Raw genomic sequence first — 16,300 nt, 5'->3', positions numbered from 1 at the left:
GTGGGGTTTTCTGAGCAAACCTCGCTAGAGGGAACGTACAAAACTCATTGAATAACATATACCGAAAATATTGCTTTTGTACATCCATTACTGTACTATTTTCACGTTCGCTCAAGACGTCTTGCTCAGTATTTTACAATCGAGTATATGTTTATCTCTCATTGGGAACGAACTTGTTTATGTTGATATTTTCTTAATCTGTTCGTCTGTTTGTCGAACTTTTTGTTCTTATGACAAATGTACTACTGCTCGTCGACGTCGTCGGCCAACGGTTGTGATTTTTCCTGTTTTAATTTTCACTAGAACGTGAAACATTTACCCATCAGGAGCAAATAGATAAAACAAATAAAAGAACATAACAAGCATCACAAAAAAAAAAACAAACGAAGATCAACTAATGCATCGGTTCTAAATTCAATCAAGTAGTAGTCCCCATTCGCTTTTGACCTGCTGAAGCTGTGCGAGGATCGGCTCACTCCCGAGGTAACCGTGAAAATGGAAAGGCATTCTAATTTCCACCCGAAAAAGAAGCTCTACATCTCACCCCCCATTGTAGGTCATCTAGTAATTAGCTGATACCATCTGGCGGCTGGTGCATCAGACCAATGGTGCTTCCGAGCATTTAAATCCATTTTCGAATGCTCACCATGAAATGGAGGATCCCTTTCGGGGGTGAGCAAGCGCACAACGGTACACTAATTCTAATCCAATATTTACGCCGTGACCATTAGGTGGTTATGGTTATTGAAATGATCGTCGCATTCGCCGGAAATGGCGTTCCGGCGCGGAATTGCCTTAATGAAATCATTCTGCTCGCCCGAAATGGAGCGACCAATCCCTCAGGGCTCGAAGGGTGAGCACTGGCCGGGATAATATTTTTTCCGCCTGATTAAACTTCCATTAAATGTTTCGTCCCGGGGTGAACGAGCCAAACAAATGAACCAAAGCCGTTTCAATGGCGGCGTAATTGTGCCGGAAAGGGAAGTGAGTGGTTGAACTAAGCATAAACGATACACTCCCGTCCTTGGCTGGGCTGGTCGAGTGAATTTCGGAACTGCCTGATCGCGTGCCACAACCCACACAAAGGAAAGGAAGCGAGCCGTATGTTTTTTTGTTTTCTTTTCATTTCCCCGCCGCCTTTGATTAATGGTTATGTGTTCCCGTTTACGGTAGGTTCCCATGTTTACGCTGGTGGATTTACTTCTTTGAAAAGGTATGTTTTTCTGTTTTCTTGTAATTTCACCCCTCAATCTATGTGGTAGAAAATTTCAAGCCTCCCGTGAAAGGAGGATGTGAATCAAATGAACACAAAATACCGTTCCAGATGTTCCGTAAACGATCCTGTTGTTTGTCATAAAACGAAATCCTATACATAGGGTGTATTTTCTAATCACATCATTTCAATAATGCTCGTCATACCGTTAGTTAGCGTGCAATTGTTTACGTCGATAATAATTACCGGACTTTCACATGCACATGAATTATGGAAATTAAGGAAAAAGCGTACCGTGTCTGCCCACCTTTCGTTGGGAGGACGAAAAACACGATCTATCGATAGACCGTCCAAATGTTTCGCCTAGTAAGCCTCACATATTGATAACTTCATCATAATGCCCCGCTTTGTTAGCATAATTATGATCAGGGATTAGTGATTGAGCAGGAGGTACAGCGAGCACCGGTGGTTTATCGGTTGCAATTATCGCTACCCGTTGTGAGCGCCAGCATAAACCGAGCTTTTAATTATGCAAATGTAACCACGCAAAACGTGCCTAAATTTCCAGCAATTGGAACGTTTCAAATTCAAATCACTAATTAAGGCCGCAGCGAACAAAAAACCCAGCGGGCTTGAGTAACGGTTGAAAGCATAAATATTATCACCCATTCCCAGAAACATGTTTGTGCGCAGCATGTGTGCTTTGGAACAAAGGCGAGCTTTTTGTCATGGCTTTCAACCACAGTCGACCGATTCGCTGGAACCAATCAATCTCTTTTCTCCGAGCTTTTTTTGTTGTTGTTGTTTTGCTATAATCGAATAATCTCAACGGAACCGTAACGTTGCGGTAACACACGAGGAAAAACAATGAACGGCCAAACCGTAGGAAATTTTCCTTACACTAACCAGCCCCACCCGAAGGGAACCGTGGAGCAGCGAACCCCGAAACGAAAAATGGCAAATAAAGTAGAGATAAAAAAAATAATAATAAAAAAAAGGCTCCTCATACCTGTGGGCAGAATGTTTCACGCTTTGCTCGCTCCATGCGCCGGCACGATAACGTTAGTTTTTCGTCCACTCTTTTTTTCCGGCTCCTGTCGGTGTGTCCTGTTTCCGCAGCCACCGTCGCAGCCACCGTCGCAGCCTCGATTTCGTTCCACTCGGTTGCACTTTTTATTGCCGCAATGTATCAAGCGGCTCGGATGCAGCAGCCTTCCCCGCTCGAAGCGGCTATTTTTGGGGTCCCGATTTCAGCCCCTGCTGCGGCTGCCGGTGAAATGGAACGCGCAGGTGCAGGCGCAGGTTGGTTGGCCTTATTTTTCATTCCATTACAGCGCTCGATCCATCCTCGATGGGTGCGATGGTAACGGGCCTACCGGGTGGTAAATTTGGAACCGCGGCCCGCTTTTCGTTGCATCCACGGAGTGAGTGTCCTTGTGGTAGGGGCGAGCGTGAGCTCATTGTTGTGTCGGTGGGTTTTTGATTAAAGAACGAACCAAGGGAGCGAAGGATGGGAGGCCATTCGGTCGGTGGCGGGCAGGTTGCGGTTGTGGATCAACCGGATGGCCATCGGAAGGGTACCGTCCCGTCCGTCGTCGTCATCGTTCATAGGTAGTTTGGCCGTGATACGCAGCACAGCAGGCCCATGTTTTTGTAGAGTGAACCACGCCGACGCTTCGCCGGCCAGGGTCCGTTGATTTCGGCCGTCAGGGCGATGGAGCGCTCTGGAAAGAGTCGAACGGACGGGCACGTGAAATCGCATCAATCGCATTCGGACCGCCCGCCGTCAGTAGGAGCTATATTGTTCCTCAGCAGGGGGGGTGGACGATATTTCTTTAACCGAGAACCATCGACCAGGGGTGGAGATCGACCAGCGCAAGGGATAAGATAAAATCCTAGATCCAGCAAACCTCAGCAACCCAGTGATGGATAGGGTTGTGTAGGGAAGGAAGAAAAATGGACGAAAATCCCAATCTCACCCCCGGTAGGTACCTACCCAGGTAGTTTTCCTGCTGTGGCATGAACTCCTGCAGCTCCTGCAGTATTCGGGCGATCTCCTGCGAGTCCTTCGTGATGCTGCACAGCTCCTCCTGGTTGAAGTCGGGCGTAATTTGCTTGCAGAGCAGTATCTGACTTATCACGTTGCCCAGATTGGACGGGCCGGCGCGGTTCTCTGGAACGACATGAAGCGGAAGATGCGCCTGATGGATGGGCAGGGCTTTTGGCCGGTAATGTAGGTCGTCGAACTTACCGTAATAGCCGGACATGTCCATCGGTATTACCTGCACCAACCGGTGGCTTTTGATTAGTTCCCGCAGGAAGAGCTGAGCGAGATAGAACAGCAGCACGAGATGGGGGTTGTCGGTCAGGATGCCTTCCGCAATCGCGCTGTTGATGGAGGATGGAAAGAGAGAGAGAGAGAGAGAGAGAGAGAGAGAGAGATGAACAAAACGAAAGCCGCTGTTTAACTGTGTTTACACGATGGTATCGATTTTTATTTATATCCCTTTTGCGCTCCCAATCTCGCGCATTGTTCATGGTGCAGCGAGAAAATGGGGGGATTATCATTCCAACTAAGCGTTGGAAAGTGTTACAAAAGGAAGCATCGACGAAACGAGCTCCCAAACTCGTCCTACGGTTCTTCGGTGTGAAAGCGAGGGACGAAAAATGAAGCCAACAAAACAGAACAAGTAGAAACCCCCATAAAGTTGGAAACCCGTTCTCCCTCGTTTTGCTGCAATCTTCCGCCTTGGTAATAGCCAATAATGTTTGCCCGAATGTTTGCTGCTCTCGATGTACGTTGACACAGTTCCCTCAACACTGGAGCCTGCCCTAACGCGTACCAAGATACCCTATTCTCCAGAGCCACCCTATCGCGCACGTTATTGTCAGCGTGGTCGGAGTGTACAAAAGCGGTAACGAACTGGTAGGGCGGCAGTCAGGATTTCCTTCGTCGTCGAGCTCGAACCAAGCCGTGTTGGTTAGCTCGCTGACTGTCCGGAATGGACTTCCTATTAGCAGCGGTGGCATCGTAATTGGGTTACGAGCTTCGAGCGTACGAACGAAAGCCGAGTGAAAACCCAAGGGAAGGATTGCAGCAAGGGAAACAGTTACACATGCACTACCGCTTCCAGTGAATGTAGGTCACACAGATTGAAACGGAAAGTGCAACCCAAGATATCGGTTTGTGGTCAATCCGGTGAGGCATAAAAAAGTTACGGTTACAAGAATGATGAAATACGATCGTGTCGTGGGTGAACTGACGATGCAATCAAACGGAGGGAGAAAGAGAGAAACAGCAGCGTAAGGGATTATTGGTGAGTGAAGATAAAAACCTATCGACAACTGGCAGGTTTCAGACCACTCGTGCGAGCTACCGTTGGGATTGGGAGGCAGTTAATTAGCTAAATAAATGCCACACTAGACTGGCAAGTTGAAGAGCGATCAAAGCTGGTGAGGCTAATTGTTTTATCCTGGCATCAGCCTCAGAGGGTGTTATTGAGATTCGTCTGACCCCCTTGTGGAAAGAGACTCGAAAGCTCTACTTATCACTTCCGTTTGCAGAACGTGCGCTAGGGAACCGTAATAGTGTGGACGGTTTATTACCAAGCGGTAGGTTTTCGGAAGAGTAGCCATAAAGACGTTGGGATTTGGTGCGTCTGGGGAATAAACTATCTCCCTCTAGGCGTAGGCCTTCGCGAAATGTGTGCCAAAGATGGTGAAAGGATGGCATGCCCTTTGCGGCTGAACACGCTTTCTCCATTTTCGTGATACTTGCCGGGGTCTAGGAAGCAGCCCGCAAGACGATCGTGTAGAAATGAAAATACGCCTTGAAATTCTCATGAGCTTACGGGAGTGTTTCGATATTCTCTGGAAAATTCAACGATACAATCTCACATCACTTCAGCTTGGCAGGGAAAACCGTAATGGCGTGGATGTTCGTTTGCAAATGAATGTATTGAATTTATCATTCGTGCACTCACAATTGAAAGAGCGAGATGGCGTTTTGTGCCTTTTCCTATCGCTCTCGTGCATATTTTTCCAATCCACTGGGGCATGAAAATAGACCCGTTCAGGCAAAGGGCAATCATTAGAGCGTATGACAATCGAATTTGCAGCTTCATTTGCCAGGCAGGTTAATGAACACGCGTTACATTTGATTGTTTTACGTTTTGAATTGATCAAATCTGCAGCACATAATTTAATTCCTTCACCGAAGCGCACCACCGGTGTCCACGTATTCACATCCCCATCCACGAGGGCAATTCGCAGGGCTTCAATTTAATGCAAACGATCCGACATCGGTCCGCACCGTGGTGCTCCTTTCGAGCGCATTGTGAACATTAATGAGCAGCACCTACCCAACCGGTCAGCTCTTCTTTCCGAACCCTAGGGTGAAAAGCACCAGGCGTCTCCATCGGACGTTAGCAGGTGAAAAGGCACCAGGAGTCTCCAGGCGTGCGGCACAAAATCTTCAATCAGCGCGTGTCGGCACAGGCGTTCCGGCGTTGATCACCCTTTTCCGAACGGGTGAGGCACCGATAATGGGAAAACAATATCGCTGCTCGTGGCGGTGTGCTTTCTAGGAGAACCCAGGCAACCGAGCATCCTGCGTCCGATGAGCCGTATCGGGCGTCCTGTTTTTTTTTTTTATTTTTCAAACCCTTCCCGACCCCACTGGTGTGGCACAAAAGGCGAACCGTCAAGAGTCACCGGAGGGTTGCGAGCGGGATGGGAAAACAGTATAACCAATCAATTTTCCACCCCACCCGAGATCGACGGCGCCACCGTTGCGCGTAAATGATATCGACTTTTGAGTGATCTCGTGAAACGGAAAGATTCGATTCCGTTTCGGTTCTCTCGCTTCCGTGCCACATCGCGCATCTGGTTGAATTTTTCGCTTGACTACGCTTCGGGGCGACCATCTCACACTCTTCGCTTTTCTTGTGCATATGGCGTCCGCGGGGGAGGCGGTTTTTTTATTGCAAAAACGAGCACACAAGCGAACGGACGGTGCGCGGGGAATTGATTAGAATTTCGAATAAGCTCGTGAAGCCACTTCAATCTCGGCGTGCCGTATTGATTAAGTTAGCCGATACGGGCACCGTAATTTGGCGTAGAATAAAGCGCACGCAAACTCACACAGGCGCGCTTAAAAAATAAACCACCCATCGAAACAATCGATAAGGCGGGGCGGCGTGTTTTAGGTGGGTGTTGAATGTAGAATGTAATCATACTTATCTTCGTTTGCGCAGCGTAGTTAGCTCTGTTATCGTTTCCTGACAGGAGTTTCCAGGAGTTTTTTCATCCATCGTTTCCCACCCAGCAAGTGAGACGCAAACGCCTTCCAAACCCAAATACGAGCGACGTGTTTTTCCTGCGATTGTCAAACAATATCAAAACGGATCGAATCTCGTACCCAGCATCCGAGAAAGGAAGACGTAATTTATGTGCGCCTGTGAGGGGTACAGGCACAGGCGAATGAAAGGCATGAAAGTGGGCCACGTGCGAGCGTGGAAAACAATTTTCCGGCGCGCTCAAGAATTTACGAGGATTTTTTTTTCGTGCTTTACTTTTACGCGCTCCATCCCGGTACCAGGTATCGCGCGATCGCACACCATCACGGTAAGGGGGACGCGTTCATAATTAATGTACTTCATTAAGCGTGGCTGCTTCACTTGCTTCGAAAGGCCCTCGTCATGTGTCGCTATTGCTTCGCAGGCTTTTGCCTATCCATCCCACATCTCAGGCTCAGTGGGAGGTTGTTGTTCAAAATTTGTCCAACTTTTACTACCGATGCTCTAGCAGAGGAACCCTCGTCAATGTTCGGTAGGAAGTGTACAAAGCACTGCACCGGAGCTAATCGACGGAAAGCAGCTCGTGAAGTAGCTGATAAATGTTCTTGCTAAAGTCCTATTTTTTCACCCCAAGTGCTGCCAGGTGAAATGAACACGATCGTTCGGTTGAGCGATGAATTCGTTAGGAAAGTTTTGCATCAATTCAATATAGCTTGTGAGAGAGTCGAAGTTCGGGCCAGAGTTCGTAGAACCCCTGTACCTATGAGGACTTTTAATAAAGAATAATCAGAACACGTTTCAGTGGAGTACCAGCAGTTGTGTACTGAATGTAGCGCATGAGCATAAAGTTTCGTTTTCGGGTAGATTGATATTAGTATTCATGCAAATAATTAATTATTATGGAAAATGTGTAATTAATAGCAGAAGTATTCTATTCCAGCGCCCTTCCATTCATTATGGGCCGCATAAATCCACGTTCTGCCGATGAAACATGATAATAATAATCTCCTGCCAGCCGTACCCAACCGTTTGCCGAGGCAAACAGCTGCTAGTGGAGCATGTTTGACAGCATGCTGTCTGTTTGATCTCTGGTAGCAGTCGGCCACTGCTTCGTACCCTAATTGGACGAGTTTGTTGTGGTTGCAGATGATGTGACGGGTTGCGGTTAGAATTCGGCTCGGTGTTTAGCCAAAATCCACTGCAGCGGTCTGTGTAACCTTAGAATGTATGCTTGAAACCATGCGAAGCATAGCATGTGCCCTGTTGTCCTGTGCAAAAGGATTCAAACGTAAAACAATCCCATTCAAATAAACTCAGGTTCAAATTTGGCCTACTGCGACTTTGTTTTACCTAACATGTGATATTTACGTATATGCTAGCCTAATCCATTCCATTTAAGAGTGATACACAATAACAAATAATATGCCTTGTTTCTAGCTCCTTTGCAATACTTTTTTTGGCTTTTAGCTCTCCAACTGACCGTAGCGTTTTTTTGTATCATTTGAATGACTTGTTACGTTTCGTCCCGGTCCATTTAACAGCTGCGTCCGGCACATCCGCTCGGAAAAGCCATCTCTAGTGAAGAACCATTCCTGGGCTGCCAAATTTGTTCGCTCTCAAAATACTGACCAATATATCAACTCAGATGGGTTTGTTTTTTATGCGTTTCGTCGCGCAAAAATCCTTCCAACAGGGATTAAGAACGTGCTCACCGCCGGGTAGCAGCTGGACGGCTCACCCATGGTCAATCCATTGGGTCCGTTCCACAAGAGCTGGTTAGCGGCGATAAAAAAAAATCCACCCGGAAGGAGCCCGTTCTATGCATTTTGTCTATTTCGAGAGGCAGAAGGCGATGGTGCGATAAATATTTTACAATAACACTGCTCCCAGTTACACGGAGGCGCACGAAGCTACGACGAGGGACGGCAGAATTTATGACCGATCGCTCGTTTTTTTCCCACCCCAGGCGGCCCAACTAGCTCCAGCCGACCGTTAAATTCCGTAGCGGACCTGTGCAAATGGTGTCACCACCGGCATCAGTCGCAGTGCGATGCGATGATTTACGGGGAATTATTTGAACTCCATAATCCCGGGAAGGTTCGCGACGTGCGCGAATGGCCCACCGGCTTCTCGTTGCCCGTTTGGTACGGTGCGCTTTTACGCCTCCGGTCGTTCTCGGGAAATATTTAGGATTCCGTGCGGCTCTCGCACGCTTACCGCGCAAGAAAAGCCATCTGTTTTTTTGTTGCTCTCTTTCTCTCTCGCGACGCCACAATTCCTGCGACCATTCGCGAGCACACACGGCGATTCCGTGCGGTGGCATGAAATGAGAAGCGCAGCAAGGATTATCCTGTGATTGTGCCGCGGGCAGGACTCGTGCTGAATACGACGGTCGTCCTTACGTTTGGCACCTTTCGAACGGAGCCTGGTGCGACCGGTAAATGGCAGCAATCATGGTACGAAAGTCAAGTCAAAGCCGCACCGAACGGGTTGCATGAATGAAGCCTTGAACGATGTTAATCACGCGGCGAACGGTGGTGCAAAAATCGCTCCAAACAGAGCGCATCATTTGCATGAAAAAAGTGACTGATTGAAGGTGGTCTTTAATTTTTAATGAGGTAATATTTTATTCGCCCTGTTCGTTTTGCGCTAATTGCGTGTAAACGAATGAAACGGGAAGTAAATTCAGGGTAAATAGCATGAGCCACGCTTTCAATTCCACGCCACACGTTATTGGTTAAAGCTAACTCTATCAAAAACTACGTGCAAACGGGGCTGCATATGCGGTCGAGAAAAAAAAAACCCCGTCCACTAGGAGAAGGACTAGCATCGAGAGCGTGGTTTTCGCGTTCGTTTTCGCCCAGTGCAACAGAAATAGTCACGATCACGTAGCGGAGTCCGGCACGCCCGCTCGTTAGGTCTTCGAATGTCACCGAACAAACGACCACCGTTCGGTTCTGTCCGATGTGTATGTGTGTGGTTGTGAATGCTGCACGAAAGCAGGAAAGGATAACGGCTGTGAGACCCAGGGCGTACAAAAGAAATGTAAAATAATAAAGCCCCCCCACCCGCCTCGGACAACTTTGGACGTGACGGGAACGGGAAATGAAATAAATTGCATAAATTATGAAACCTGTTGTTGTTTATTATATTTGCTTTTCTGCGGCAGATTATCGGATCGGATGCTCTGGGTTTGCTTGGGAGTTCATTGCTTCGCAAGCAGCAGTACGTTGTCAGTTGGTGCTGCTTTGGTACTTGTGGCACGCGGTTGCGGATGTCTTCATTACGAATTGAAATTATGTAAGTTTTCCCACACCCTCAAGGTACCAGCGCTGTTGGATAATTCTGCACAGACTCAGGCTAGCTGTTTGCAAGGACATTACGAAGCAGATGATCCCAGTGTGTGTGTGTGTGTGTGTGTGTGTGTGTGTGGAAGACATCATTACTTCCCATGCGGTGTTACATAATGCTCTGTTGTTCTTGCCAGAACTACACGCATTCACGAACACTGTTGCTCTTTGCCAGCGGTACGGTATTCGTAAAATCTGTACCACCGACTTTGGCTGCATTTCTGCCTCCCCCGGGAATAAGTTCTATAATTCATTGCGTCGTAAAAAGACGCTAAAACTTTACAAATAAGAAATGCACACTCTCTCCCCCATCTTCTCCTTAGCAAGTCTCTCTGACCCTGCTTCCTTTTTGCTGCAGGGCAGGCTCGACAATGGCACCATCTATGATAGTGCAAAGTTTGCCCACGCGCTGGGCCAAGAAAATCCCCAAGCACCCTGAAGTGAGCCCAGTCTCCCTGAAGGACCCCTCGCGCGCACGTGTGTGTGTCTGTGTTTGTCCCACTCGGTGGGACAAGGGACGCGGGTAAATATTTAAACTGGCCGAGCAATTTCCAACAGCTCATTCGAGAAAACAACTTCCGGCCACTTTGAAGGGCCGCCTTGTTTGCATCTCGTTAGGGTGTGCGCTCTCCGCCGACGGTCGGGAAGCGAGCTTTTTCGATCGTTACCGCTGCGGTGTGCGTTAGAGCAGGAGTACATTAGCAAGCCGGTAGTCGCTACAAGTGCTGGGACTTGCAAGAGCAACAACTTCCGGGGGCAGCCCTGGGCCTAACGACGCCGTTGACAATGGGAATGCAGCATCGCTGTTGCTGCTGCTGCAAATGCACCCAAACCCCGGTGAGTCGTACTTACGTTCGAATTTGCGGCAGTATTAGGGCGGCGGTGTGTTTGCAGGCCTCGACGCAGGATCGGCGCAGCTTTCGAATTTTCTCTCGCAGCTCGGGGCTATCCCGTGATTGGCCGACGTGGATGAGCAGGTCTCGGAACAGCGCTACCTCGCTGTTGATTTCCAGGATGAGCTGTGTGGATGTGTGGACGAAATAGCGTAAAGATAGTGAGCTAACTAACATGACTACAATGTATATACATATTTACAACTCTGACTTTTGCCTCTAGTTCTATTTAAATACTACGCACGCACAGCGATCCCGGTGGCTTGTGGGGAAATGAAATAATACATTCGTAAACACGGAACTAGCATGCACGGTTGCCGCGTTACTGCGAACCATTTCCCAGCAGCAAGGATGCGTTCGCTTCGGTCGATTTGTTAGTAATGGGTTCTTCTCGACCCACTAAACCTCGTTGTACGGTTTCCACCATTTGCTACCGCATCAAAAACTCCACTCGCAGTGTAACACGATCCTTCCATGGTTTCCCTTCGGCAATGGCCAGGACTACGGGTGCCAGGCTGCCTGCTGAATATTAATGCCACCGGAGTACGTTTGCAGGTGTTATGGAGGGATTGCACCGTAAGGGATGCGGTTTGCGAACCGCACATCGACACCACCGGCATCGATGCATACCGATGCACCGATGTAAGTGTCATGCTGCATGCATTAGTCAAAACACACGTGCAGGGAATCACAACCCCACGGGGTGGCAGATTTTATGCATGTTCGTTCCGAGATTTACAGCTTGAAAATTATAGACAGTCCCGCTGGCGATGATAAAAGCTAGAAGCATGCGCTGGAGAGTTTTGCGAAATCTCCACATGATCGACCATTAATTAAAGCTTTCCCCAAATGACAGCCGCCCCTTGGAAAAAGCGAGCAATTTAATTGCTCTGAAGCGGATGTCTTTCCTGTTTTTCCCTCACGCGTAGCGTCACCGCGTCCCATAGCAATTTATAATTAAATTAAATGGGCTCAAACATCTGCGATTACACTCCGCGCGCAAATTAGATCAACTCGTTCGGCAGCAATTATGGTCTAGCTGGGGCTTAAAATCGTACAGCACGCATATAGGGATGCGAGACACATGTCGTTGTCGAGTTGGCCACATGTTACATTGTGGGCTAATGAAATTCACCCAAAATCAGAGCCCCCGTGATGGGTGGCTCAAAGAGTACAAGAAAAAAAAAGAAGAGAACGCCCCAGAGAATGGCATCCAAGCTCGTTTGCCTGTCATGAATAATATATCAATAATTTGCACCGTCAGCCCGGGCAGGATGTTTGTTCCGTGTGCGAATGTTCAGCACTAGGTACGGTATTAAAATTCCACCCACCCATGTTCGAAGGGACACGGTAACACTGTATCGCCGAATTTAATTCCTTTGCTGGTTTGGTGGTGTTCCATCGGTGCCGACATGGTGCCGCCATGGGTTTTCGATCACCCGTCACGGTGCCATCCGCCGCGAACCAGTGCATTAATATTCATAACCGTCACGGTGAGTTTTGCATGGCCTTCGATTTATTCGATTCTCTGCCGGGGTCGGTGGCAAACGGAGTGCACTTTTTAAGAGTACACTTTCCATACGACAAGTTCGAAATAACGAAACATTGTGAAAACTTTTCCATCGCTGGCTGACGAGTGCGTTCTTTTATTGACGAAAACAATTAACATTTAGTGTGTGTGTTTTTTTGTCTGTTCGCCCAATTACGACTCAATGGTTGCCTTCTCGCGTTACATACCATACCACATAGGAAGTAATTAATTATGAGCTGGTTAATTATCGATGCCACCCTTCGGGAAACGAGCACATCCGTGGCTCATGTAAATTAAGCACAAATGGCTTCATAAGCTACACCTTCCGGGATGCGCTGGCACACGGACAGCACTTTCTCGCTTCCTCCTAAAGCACGTGGCACTCAACCAGTGACCTAGGCTAACCCGAAGCTCTTCCCAATTTGTCCCTGTCCGGTACCGATCGATCGATATCGATTTTATCCGCCCGATGGTACGCTCCATCCACCGTTTCGATAAATCCTGCGCTTAAGTCCCAGCTAGCTGGTGCGAAATTAATTCACCCAGCTGACCTTCGAAGATCACCTGCACCGGCTGACCGACACAGAGGGGTACCCCTAAATGAAGCAATTTGCATAATAAATTCTCACCATCAGGCTCCCGCAGGCTGGCGGGATCGAGATCCCGCTTGTGGAGTTTGTGAAAGCAATTTGCGGCTGAGCTTTCTAAGCAACGGTGAGCACTTTCGTTACAGACAAACTATGTCGAGCGTCCGAAACGAGCCCGCTGCACCTTCTTGTTCGATCGATTCACCGGTGGAGGCACATTATCTATGGCGTGGTGTTCATAACCCTCAAACCACAACGTGCCGGTGGTGGCGGCAGCTGAGCAGGAACATTTAATTATTATAATTGCTGCAACTCGAAAGTCTGACACCCGCCGATTCGTTCGCACCTCGACCTCAGCCGGGGAATGTGGCCGGGCATTGTGTTGGAATTTTCCACCAGTTATAGATAGAGGAATTCAAGAGCAAGAAAAAAAATCAGAAGCAAGAAAAATTCTCTCGTGGTTCGTTCGTTTGTTTGTTTTTATTTTCTCCACTTACTCTCTACGAGGTCCACACTCAGCGACCAAAGGGAACGGTGCAAAATAAATACGTGAATTGGAATCTGCTGCAAGCACCGCCAGTTGGTTCGGCAGATTTTAATTAAAATGCTTCTCGCAGCACTATCGCGCGATCTTTTGCCACCTGTTGGGCGGGTTGCATAAATCTGGGGGAGGCAACGTTTTGCAAAAAGCAACCGGTGTACGAAAAAACGGAATCGTTGCAGAAAATCCTAGTCAAACCAGCTGCCACATCAAACGTTGAGATTATAAACGAGCTGCTGTAAAATGCTTACATGAAACCTCAGCATCACGATTAACGAATATCAGCATTAAATCACAACGGGGATAAACTTTTTGCTCTTTGTGGCCACTCCAAAGGCCACCGAATCGAACGAAACCACAACCCGCGGGGGGGCGAAAGCTGTTAACGGATAATTAGCTCCTAAAGAGTGCTCCGATCTCCTTCCAGGAATCGTTAGCGTTGACCTTCTCCGGCCCGTCGTCGTCGGTTAGCCACCGTTAATTAGCGCGCCAAAAGCGAAAGCATTTCGGTGCGGGGTACATTTCAATGGTAGGCGCTGTGCTCCCACGATTTAAATGAGCCGGCTGGTCGGTGGGTGGGTAATATTCGCATCAATGGAAAGGTGAGCCCACGTTTCACTCGAAATGCCCGGTATGCGGGAGCGGACCGACTGGAGCGGCTTATTTTGGTGTTTCCTCGGAACGCAACACCCTTGCATATTTATTTCGAGCCATTTTTGGGTGGCCCTGTACGTGCCGAATGGTTGCTAGTGATGGATTTTGGGGCGTTGCCTTCACGTGCCACGTGGCGTGGTGAGGTGAGAAGAGAATGTGAAAATTTAATTAGATTCCCATGTTTGTGTTCCCCAGAAGAAGCGTGCTGCAGGGGCAAATCTGTCTGTGCTACCCTCCACAGAGTAGTTGCTCATCCTTTGATGCCCGTGAGGAGTTTGGAATTTGAAAGCAATCCGTAACCCGTACCTCGAAGTCGCTTGACCTAGGGCGTAAGGGTTAGGGGTTAGTTGAGGGTTTGTTTTCATATCTGCTCAGCCCTCGAACGCTCGTTCATTCGAACACCGCCATGTTTCACACCGAGCTTCATGCAAATGGCTTCCAAACCCTCACCACCGGGGGGATTTAGTTTATTAGAAAGTTTTGCTTCATTTCTCCGAACTACTGGTGGGCCTTTTTCAGTTACGTGTTTTACTTGGGTTCAGCCATCGAGCCTCACCCATCGATCGACAGTCGGATACACACCCGACAGAAAACTCACCGTGTGCAGGTTGGAGATTTGGGTAACTTCCACCGGCGTCAGATGGTGCATGGCCAACATGGCTCACTGGTGCCACCGGCTCGCTTTCCACGGTCTCGGCTCAATTTCCACGCCCCACACGCAACAACACGCACAGCACGCGGTTCTCTGTGTCTCGCACGAGTTTTCCTCCCCAAAAAACCGGCGCGCGACTCTGGTTGTGGTAATGCTGGTCACGCACTAAATCCAGACCCCATTATCGGCACTCGGGGCATTCGGGGCATTCGCCGTACCAGTGCGCGGCGCCATTAACATCGATTTTTGCATGGTCCCGCTGCCACGCTACCGCTGACCCACCAGGCACCAGGGCAGGCTCCGAAACGAGGTACGGCACGTGCGAATATCGTTCGCATCCTTGCGAACTTCTTCGAGAAAGCACCAACACACGTACACGCAACAACACTCACAAGCACACTACCACGCTCTCTCTCACTCTTTCCTTCGCTCACTCACGGTCTCATTACGTTGTCACATTCCTTGCGATCATTAACATCGTGTTTGATTACATTCCCCTCGGAATGGCGCGCACGGTTTGATGGGCAATAAATGTTTACTTTACACTAAGCGTGTGCGAGAGCACCTCGAGGTAGCTGCACCCGGCAGTACCTGCCCCAGTACGTTGCGATAAATCATGCCCCGCTGCCAGGAAAACCGCGGTCTGGAACGAAATATTACGCTGCGTGCGCGAATACGATGCGTGTGTGTTAAGAAAACTGTCATGCCGTCATCGGCTTCTGGCGGTTGTTTATTATCGTGAGTAGCCAAAGTAGGCTGGGCTGATGTTGCCAAACGTCATCACGCTGCCAGGCAACGGTTTTTCCCACTCCCTAATCATTTGTGTTTTGTTTTTTTTTCTCCCCACCACCGATGTGATGCTATACCATCACCGTGACGCACGAAGGAATATCATCAACGCCATCATTGCGCCGTCCGGATAGTGTCTCGGTTCCTCCCAATGAAACGCAATGTTTCGTGTACGAACATAGCATGGCAGCGAAATGCCCATAGCAACCGAGCCGGCGGGTAGTTGTTAACTTGTGTGACTTCTCACCCGCCTGCACAATCGAAACTTGCATCGAAACAACCCCTAAGCGAGAGTGATGCGGAAATTCAACGTTACATCGGTTCGCTGAGTTGGGGTCCGGAACGCGATCGTTGTGCCGTCGGTCATTCGAGCCGCGTGTAGCAAGCGAAACCAGTTCGGCCGGTACGGTTCCGGCTGGCGTTGGTCTGTGTGCCGTTTCCCGGAACGCATGTTAACATGCAGCCGAAGGACATGCCGGAAGTGGGGTGGTCGTTCCAGTACCCTTACGGCTCATGGTTCTGCCTGCCAATTTGAAGGGTTTCCTGGCCGAGTGGACGTATTACAGTCGCTACCTCGGAGCAGCAACCGAGGCAGTATGGCCAGTGTAGAACTGAAGGACTGGTTACATGAGTCACATGTTGGGGAAAATCACTCGCCAAGGATATTGATAGAAAACTTATCAGGACAGCGGCGTGGAAGGATATGTTGTCAGACTGTTAGTGAACTCCTATTCAAGTATAGTTTTTTTTTCTTATTGAATCTCTTTTTTTGTGACTAAAAAAAGTTTCAAAA

The 16,300-nt window shown here is 48.7% G+C and overlaps 1 protein-coding gene across 1 annotated transcript; it reads right to left on the bottom strand.

Moving 5' to 3' along the window:
• Positions 1 to 2,818: 2,818 nt before the first annotated feature.
• Positions 2,819 to 14,724, bottom strand: LOC128725566 (uncharacterized). Its single transcript, XM_053819320.1, has 5 exons — positions 14,665 to 14,724; positions 10,713 to 10,879; positions 3,465 to 3,601; positions 3,210 to 3,386; positions 2,819 to 2,937 (listed from the first exon to the last, which is right to left on the bottom strand). Exons 1-5 carry the CDS (start codon positions 14,722 to 14,724, stop codon positions 2,819 to 2,821), a joined length of 660 nt encoding a protein of 219 aa, XP_053675295.1.
• Between the last annotated feature and the right edge of the window lie 1,576 nt (positions 14,725 to 16,300).

This window comes from Anopheles nili, chromosome 3, assembly GCF_943737925.1.
Source record: "Anopheles nili chromosome 3, idAnoNiliSN_F5_01, whole genome shotgun sequence".
NCBI lineage: Eukaryota > Metazoa > Arthropoda > Insecta > Diptera > Culicidae > Anopheles > Anopheles nili.
This window is presented reverse-complemented; position numbering and strand designations above follow the sequence as displayed.

Bases quoted from the DNA above. Each gene is read 5' to 3' on its own strand.
- LOC128725566 (XM_053819320.1), bottom strand. From the start codon at position 14,724: ATGTTGGCCATGCACCATCTGACGCCGGTGGAAGTTACCCAAATCTCC. The intron at 3,602-10,712 runs GTAAGTACGACT...CTCCATCAACAG, and splicing joins ATACTGCCGCAAATTCGAAC to CGCGATTGCGGAAGGCATCC. The intron at 3,387-3,464 runs GTAAGTTCGACG...ATGTCGTTCCAG, and splicing joins GGACATGTCCGGCTATTACG to AGAACCGCGCCGGCCCGTCC.